The sequence below is a fragment of the Limulus polyphemus genome, unplaced genomic scaffold, assembly GCF_000517525.1.
Source record: "Limulus polyphemus unplaced genomic scaffold, Limulus_polyphemus-2.1.2 Scaffold2270, whole genome shotgun sequence".
Taxonomy (NCBI): Eukaryota; Metazoa; Arthropoda; class Merostomata; order Xiphosura; family Limulidae; genus Limulus; species Limulus polyphemus.
In genome coordinates, this window is record NW_013667880.1 from 36,197 (window position 1) to 45,419 (window position 9,223).

The 9,223-nt window shown below is 33.9% G+C and overlaps 1 protein-coding gene across 9 annotated transcripts in view; it reads right to left on the reverse strand.

Annotated features, from left to right (window-relative positions):
• Nucleotides 1-2,506: 2,506 nt before the first annotated feature.
• Nucleotides 2,507-9,223, reverse strand: part of LOC106466473 (histidine--tRNA ligase, cytoplasmic) — a 44,829-nt gene continuing 38,112 nt past the window's right edge. For 8 of the 9 annotated variants that reach the window (XM_013926759.2, XM_013926758.2, XM_022394483.1 and 5 more), the window contains 4 exons: nucleotides 8,109-8,287; nucleotides 5,672-5,788; nucleotides 4,873-5,019; nucleotides 2,507-4,641 (listed from right to left, as the gene is read on the reverse strand). In XM_013926759.2, coding sequence (XP_013782213.1) covers nucleotides 4,564-4,641; nucleotides 4,873-5,019; nucleotides 5,672-5,788; nucleotides 8,109-8,287 — 521 coding nt within the window. In that variant the 3' untranslated portion in view covers nucleotides 2,507-4,563. The remainder of the gene's footprint in view (nucleotides 4,642-4,872; nucleotides 5,020-5,671; nucleotides 5,789-8,108; nucleotides 8,288-9,223) is intronic. The other variant, XM_022394482.1, reaches the window with a different exon arrangement.

Consider the following 9,223-nt stretch of genomic DNA (forward strand, 5'->3'; position numbering starts at 1 on the left):
ACGAACATTATCAATATAACACATTACTTTAACCGGTCAAGTCTATTATTTAGTTTGTTTGTGATGAACATTATTAACTATGTAACTGTTGACTTGAATTCTAAACAGTTTTTGTACGAAATGAATTATGTTTAGAAACTTTTCATGATATTCTTTATGAGTTCAACCTATAAGCTGAAGATCGAGATTTTACCTCTTGAAGATCGTCTTTATATCGTTTTTCGTCTTCGTCACTAGTGTTTGTGCTTGTACTTAAATTAAGATACTCTATCAGAATCTAACATTGTTTTTGTTTTATCTTATTGTATTTCTATACAGTCTTCCATAGAATTGAATAGTTTCAATTTTACTGTATTTCTATACAATCTTCATACAAAACGATAAAACCCTGTAACCTGAGCGCATTCGAAAGGTTGACCTTTCTTCTTCAGGAGCTTCCTAGTTTGCCCCTGAAGAAGAAGAAAGGTCCACCTTTCGAAAAAGCTCAGGTTACAGGGTTTTATCGTTTTGCATTAAACCTACGTGTTTTTCTGACATCATAAATCTATACAATTTTCCATAGAATTTAACAGTGTTTATATCTTACTGTATTTCTCTACAATCTTCCACAGCATTTAACAGTGTTTATATCTTACTGTATTTCTCTACAATCTTCCACAGCATTTAACATTGTTTATATCCTATTGTATTTCTATCCAAATGGTCAAGAGAACGCTTATCCCCCGTTCTAGGAAGAATCTTGCCATCATATATATATATATAATGTGAACTGTCTCAGTAAGTAACAAAACTTTCACATAGCTAATGGTAGAATGTTCAGTTTCGACGTTCACTAATCATTTACTAACGTATCAGTACAAGAAACAATAGAATATCTCAAACGGTAATTACCTGAACTTAACCTAGCACTTCCGGTTTATACTTTCAAGTTGCTCTTTGACATCTGTATAGAATACAACGTGTTTAGTTAAAACAACAAACATGGAACGGCAGTTATTTCCGATACATCTTCATGGAGTATTGAAAGTGGATTACCACCATCAACATACATAATTATTCCAGATTTGCACTCCGTCGGTGATATTTTCCCTAGCTGTCCATATTAAACCATAAAGTTGAATTGGAAACGAAAAACTGGCTTCTTTACTGGCTCTGATTTCAGAGTCCTGATATACCATTATGAAACTTCGCGCTAAAACTAAATACACACTCCTTTTTTTAATATCATTATAATCAGCTATGATGTTCCATCTATATCCCGAAAACCATTAAACCCTCTCAGTTACATTGTCTCTCATATCTTAACAAAAATTAAAACATTTGTTGTAACCTGAAGGCAGAGACGTCTTCTTTTCTTTCAAAAGACAGTTGCAATTTATTAAATTTCTAAAACCTACTATGTCTACTCTGCTTAAAGCTCCACTGTATAAACATCTACTGTACCCTACAAAATACGCCATCATTAAACATTACTAGTATTAAAACATGATGTTAGCAGGAGTCTAAATAATAGTACTAAAACTCAGAGTTAACAGTGGTCTAGACAGTAGTATTAAAACACGATGTTAGCAGTAATCTGAATAATAGTATTAAAACACGTAGCTAACAGTAGTCTAGATAGTAGTATTAAAACACGTAGCTAACAGTAGTCTAGATAGTAGTATTAAAACACGTAGTTAACCCTAGTCTAGATAGTAGTATTAAAATACGTAGTTAACAGTGGTCTAGATAGTGATATTAAAACACGTAGTTAACAGCAGTTTAGATAGCGATATTAAAACACGTAGTTAACAATATTCCAGACAGTAGTATTAAAACACGGAGTTAACAATGGTATGAATAGCAGTATTAAAACACGTAGTTAACAGTGGTCCAAAATAGTAGTATTAAAACACGTAGTTAACAGCAGTTTAGATAACGATATTAAAACACGTAGTTAACAGTGGTCTAAATAGTAGTATTAAAATACGTAGTTAACAGTGGTCTAGATAGTGATATTAAAACAGGTAGTTAACAGCAGTTTAGATAGCGATATCAAAACACGTAGTTAACAGAATGTTAAGAGTTGGCAACAGTGTAGGTGTGTCTTTAAATGTCAGATCTGATTGGACAATATTAATTCACGTGTCACCTTCAGTTGACTTGCGTATTCATTTTGTAATTAGGATAAATCTTGTATTTTTTAGGTCAACATTTATATATTGAAACCTATACGTGACCTTGGCCGCTTTTAGGTTTACACCACAACTAGTATAGAGAGATTTGCTAGTGTCATCAAATACAGCACGTGGCCTGAAAGAAACTAAATTTCTAGGAAGTTCTACAATTAAGAAATGACATAATAAGTCAGTCTCATGTTACGTTTGGATAAAAGATTACAATTATGATATAATTAAGTACGTTTGTGTTGCTAACAGTTACACCTATCCAACTCCATACAACATAAACTTATACGTTTTATTCAATAAATGTCGACGTGTCAGAAAATCAAAATACCTTAAAACAATTTAAAAACAGGTGACTCAAATGGCAAATTTATTAACTGAAAATAGTTATCTTAACATTGATAATCTACTTAAAGGTACTCGCTAAAACTGATCTTAACTTTTAAAAAATATCACATATGGCCTTTACAATGTTGAATACTTGTTGATCTTACATATAAGGTTTCTAAAAAAGTACAGAATGGTTAGGTTTAGGAGTCACTTATGACAGTTCAGTAGGTACATCAACTAGTGCTATTATGTGTTTTTAGTTTCAGAATGCCAAGTTGTGAATGTTAGAACAGGTTGGATTTTACTTGAGTTCTGGTAGCTTAGTTGGTAGAGCACTAGTCTAGTGTGATCCTGTTAGGACAAGTTGTCTTTAATTTAGCTCAGATTTTTTACAATATATATATATGACATACATACATACGTCTTGACTGAGATAATGTAAAAATACTGTAAATATTTAAAGCAAAGTAATTATATTACTGGAAGTCATACCATTTAAGATGAGATAGCATCAGAGAGTTTGCCAATAGCAGATCCCACCTTCTCACTTGACCACAACAGCCTGCAAAGATGAAACTACCTGTTAGCTGTGAGAGATGATTGCTACATCGGAACTGTAACAAGTGCTACATTGTGTGCATCAAGATCATTCTTGTGCACTCATAGACCCAAAAGATGAGATGAGAGCGTAATGCATCTGACCTGTCATCATCACAAGTGATGGACTACATGAGAGTGTTTCTTTGTTTTTACACACATTGGGTTATCTGCTATCCCTGATGATAGTGTTGTAAGTCCACAGACCTACAGAGAGAGAGAGCTATAAGCCACATTGAGATATTTTCCCACCTAAATAACAAGGCAATTTTCTGCTCATGTCGGAGGGGAGGATTATTGTTGTAATATGTTTAAGCTTGTTTGTTGTTAAAAACAAAGCTACAGAATTGAATATCTGTGCTCTGCCCATTGAGGGGTAACAAAATCCCATTTTCAGTTTTATAATTTCTCAGACTTACAGCTGGAGCATCTGGAAGCATATACTACAGTAGTCTAATGGTGCTCTTATATTCTGTTTTTGATTTGCATAAAAATTTTATAATAAATATATTACAAATAACTGTAAAATAAAGATATTTTGTGTTTTACCAAGTCTTGCTCTGCAACGTGCCTTATAGAATACCTAAAGTTTGGAGACCACTGGTATATGTATCACTACTGATTATATGGTGATCTATGATAAACTTACTATTTACTCATTGGTTTAAAAACTTAAGCACTGAGATCCAGGTGTTGCGTGCAAAAAAACACCAAATACTAAAGAATACACCATAAATCTTTATGTATACAAGCTACCTGTTACTTTACCATCAAATAACACATCCTTATTTCAGGCATATTTGAGATAACAAAAGCCTGAGTAACTGTTTTGTGATTACAAAAACAGAATAAAAAATTAAAAACTTGTTCTACATTTACTGAAACATGATGTCCAAGATCAAGATATAACTTATGAAACTAACCCATTACTACATTTACTGAAACATGATGTCCAAAATCAAGATATAACTTATGAAACTAACCCATTACTACACACTTTCAGACATTTCATCCTTAAATTTTGTAAATACCAACCACAAAATTTGATTAATTCTTTTTATTGTTCAATGTTTGGGATTTTGTGGCATCTTACCAGAAACACAGAGCCAAAGATACTTCAGTACAACACCAACTTTAAAATAAAGCTCACAAGTTCTTTCAGTAATATTATGAACTTTTTAGATAATGAAACATATATAGATATCTTAAAAAAAATTATATTATTTGTTTATAATATCAAGTTCTATCAGTCCATGCTTAGCTAACAGCATTTTTGGTCTAATAAAAAATATACATTAGATGTTGCAAAATAGTTAATGTTGCATTTTGATAAAAACTTGTTTTTTATATAAATCAAATACCTTTGGTTTTTATAAGTGATAAAAATTCATGTATTCACAATTTATTCAATGTTAAGATAATAATGAAATTAAAGTCTCAGATTTTAAATGAAATGCTGATAAAAATTCCCTCAGGTCTGTTTGATACTTGAGAATGTCCTGATATGAGCTCCAATTTCTTGAACTAACTTATTTCTTTCGATTTCTATCTGTAAAAGACGAAAAAGTGTACAAAATATAAAAATCACCGCACACAACTGGCTAAAACTAGTACAGCTTTGTTCACAAAATACATCAACACTTAATTATACAGTTTACATAAATTAGTTTAACACACTATTTCATAATTCAGTCAATCTCTCTCATTATTCTAATGAAACATTAATGTTTTCGGTAATATTCAAACATAAACATGTTTTTTTAAAAACACAATCGGGTACCTCTTCTCTACTCATTACATATCTAAGCTTCACGACACCTTTCTGCAGTTCAGTCTCTCCAATAATAATGGCCAAAGGGATGAATCGTTCTTCACAGTAGTGAAGCTGGTCTAATAATTTAGGATTCACTTTGTAGGACTGCTCAGTCTGCAAGATAAAAGACAAAATTGGTAATAATTTCAATTTAACAGTAAGTTTAAATATGAAAAGATTCATAATGTAGTTACAAGCATCAAATATGTTTTAAAGAAGAAATGGTCATGATTCAGTTCTTTTATCATCTTCATGTCAAAATAAAATCTAAAATTTAATAAAATTTGTCATAAAAACAATCAGATTTAACATGACAAAAACAGTCCTTATTTTTCTTTTCGCATATTGAGTTTCAAAATTTCTTGTAAAATACATTTCAAATTAATTATATTTTACTTTGTTTGTACAAATATAACAATGAAGTCATACAGTTAAGTATTTGTCATGACAACAGTAGAGCCATTTTCACTGCTTTAAACATTTTATCTGTTTTGAAATACCTAAGACTAGATACAGCTTCCACAACACAGTGAAAGAGTAACATGTTCTAAAAGATTAAAGTTTATAAAAGAACACAGTGAAGTTTGATATTTCACCTTCAAAAAATGCACAGAAAGATACTACAAAGAAAGATGAACTAAAGGGTTATGCTTAAGTATACATTAACCTAATTTCTATTCAAATATTATGTGCCTTAAGCACACAATATTAAAAATATGCTGTCGTGAACCATCCTTGATATATGAAATTCCTGATATAAAATCACCTTTATTCCAGCATCCCAAAGTTCTTTGCAAATCTTCATTCTTTCTTCTGTCATCTTCTTTTGTGCTGAAGCAACAAAAACCTCTGTTTCTGTAGTTCTCAGTTTCTCATGTTCCACCTAATACAACAATGGAGAACCAACTGGCTGATTCAAACTGATAGAATCAGATTCAGACTCAGTAGAAGGTTAGAACAGATTTAGTCTCAGTGAAGTAACAGATAAAAAACAAGGTTGAAGGTGGAAAAACAGAATTATACTAGGTGGAGGATTAAGGGACAAATTCATACAAGGTGGAGGGTAAGGAACAGATTGAGACTAGGTAGAGGCTGAAGGAAGAGACTGACATAAGGTGGAGGCTGAAGGAAGAGATTCATACTAGGTGGATGGCAAAGGAACAGATTCATACAAGTTGGAGTGAAAAGGAACAGATTCATACTAGGTGGAGGTTGAAGGAACAGATTCACACTAGGTGGAGGTTGAAGGAACAGATTCATACTAGATAGAGGGTAAAAAACAGATTCCTACTAGTCAGATGGTAAAGGAACAGATTCCTACTAGGTGTAGACTGGAGAAAGAGATTCAGACTAGGTGGAGGTTGAAGGAACAGATTCATACTAGGTGGGGGTAAAGGAACAGATTCATACTAGCTGGATGGTAAAGGAAGAGATTCATACTAGGTGGAGGATAAAGGAGCATATTCAGACTAGGTGAAGGTTGAAGGAACAAATTCATACTAGGTTGAGGGAAAAGGAACAGATTCACACTAGGTGAATGGAAAAGGAACAGATTCATACTAGGTGGATGGAAAAGGAACAGATTCACACTAGTTGGAGAATGAAGGAACAGATTCACACTAGGTGGAGGTTGAAGCAAGAGATTCAGACTAAGTGAAGGGCAAAGAAAGAGATTCAGACTAGGCAGATGATGAATGAATTTCAGAGTAGGTGGATGGTAAAGGAGCAGATTTTTACTAGGTGAAGGCTGAAGGAAGAGATTCAGACTACGTCGAGGTTGAAGGAGATATTCTGTGGGTGGAGGTTGAAGGAAGAGATTCAGAATAGGTGGAGGATGAAGGAACAGATTCATACTAGGTGAAGGGCAAAGAAAGAGATTCAGACTAGGTGGATGGTAAATGAGCAGATTCATACTAGGTGGAGGCTGAAGGAAGAGATTCAGACTAGGTGTAGGTTGAAGGAGATATTCTGTGGGTGGAGGTTGAAAGAACAGATTCATACTAGTTGAGGTTGAAGGAACAGTTTCATACTAGTTGAGGTTGAAGGAACAGTTTCATTCTAAGTGGAGGGTAAAGAAACAGATTCATACTAGCTGGATGGTAAAGGAAGAGATTCAGACTAGGTGGAGGTTGAAGGAAGATATTCAGACCAGGTGGAGGTTGAAAGAGCAGATATGTATTAGGTGGAGGTTGAAGGAAGAGATTCAGACTAGGTGGAGGTTGAAAGAGCAGATTTGTATTAGGTGGAGGTTGAAGGAAAAGATACAGACTAGGTGGAGGATGAAGGATCAGATTCATATTAGGTGGAGGGCAAAGAAGCAGATTCATACTAAGTGCATGGTAAATGAGCAGATTCATACTAGATGGAGGGTAAATGAGCAGATTCATACTAGGTGAAGAGAAAAGAAGCAGATTCATATTAGGTGTACGCTGAAGGAAGAGATTCATATTAGGTGTAGGCTGAAGGAAGAGATTCAGACTAAGTGGAGGTTGAAAGAAAAGATTCAGACTAAGTGGAGGTTGAAGGAAGAGATTGAGACTAGGTGGAGGTTGAAGGAAGAGATTGAGACTAGGTGGAGGTTGAAAGAAGAGATTGAGACTAGGTGGAGGTTGAAGGAAGAGATTCATACTAAGTGGAGATTGAAGGAAAAGATTCATACTAAGTGGAGATTGAAGGAAAAGATTCAGACTAGGTGAAGGGTAAAGGAACAGATTCATACTAGGTGGAGGGTAAAGGAACAGATTTATACTAGGTGGAGGGTAAAGGAACAAATTTATACTTAGTGGAGGGTAAAGGAACAAATTTATACTTAGTGGAGGGTAAAGGAACAGATTCATACTAGGTGGAGGGTAAAGGAACAGATTCATACTAGGTGGAGGGTAAAGGAACAGATTCATACTAGGTGGAGGGTAAAGTAACAGATTCATACTAGGTGGAGTCCCTGTTTCGTATAACATACATATCATGTAATTACTAGAGAATAATTCATACTTTTATAATTACACAATTTTTTCTCGGAAGCATAAATGAAATACTTATGATAAATCACTGTTCAAAACAAAGTACATTTATGCATAATTCTTTCTAAACTGTAGTGGTGCTCGTTACAGAGCAAAATTATGTAAACTAACAGCCTTTTCTCTTGATAAGCCGGTGAATCAAAAGCTCTAAAGTGTGACTCTTGTATCTTACTCAAAACTTACCTGAGCACGTGCCTCTATTATCGAGAATATCCTTTCAATTCCAATACTAATTCCAACACAAGGAACATTTCTTTGTTTTGAATCAAACATTCCAACAAGGTTGTCATAGCGACCACCTCCTGCTACACTACCAACAGCATGCAATTCTCCATTTGCAAAATGAGTTCTATGACTTAATTCTGTAACAAGAAGAATTTTATTAAATTACAAATCTAAGAAGAGAACTATTTCATTTCTGGAAAATAAGTAAACTTTATAAATACTGTATCTACAGTTATATTCTGAGGAATGAAGAAATGTAGTTTAACATTGATTATTGTCCCATTATTGTTGTTGATGGTAATCATAATCTCCACTTTGTATCTGTTGTTAGAAGACACTTCCATCACCACATATCTACTGTTAGAAGACACTTCCATCACCACATATCTACTGTTAGAAGACACTTCCATCACCACATATCTACTATTAGAAGACACTTCCATCACCACATTCTGTTAGAAGACACTTCCACTACCACATATCTACTGTTAGAAGTCACCTATATCTCTAAATATCTATTGTTACAAGTCATCACCCCCACTATGTATCTGTTGTTAGAGGTCATCACCATCACTTTGTATTTGTTATTACAAGTCATCACCATCACTTTGTATTTGTTATTGCAAGTCATCACCATCATTATGTATCTGTTGTTAAAAGTCATCACTATCATTATGTATCTGTTGTTAGAAGTCATCACTATCACTATGTATCTGTTGTTTGATACATAGTGAGGGTGATGACTTCTGTTGTTAGAAGTCATCACCCTCACTATGTATCTGTTGTTTGAAGTCATCACCCTCACTATGTATCTGTTGTTTGAAGTCATCACCCTCACTATGTATCTGTTGTTAGAAGTCATCACCATCACTATGTACCTGTTGTTTGAAGTCATCACCATCACTATGTACCTGTTGTTTGAAGTCATCACCATCACTATGTACCTGTTGTTTGAAGTCATCACCATCACTATGTATCTGTTGTTAGAAGTCATCACCATCACTATGTATCTGTTGTTAGAAGTCATCACCATCACTATGTATCTGTTGTTAGAAGTCATCACCATCACTATG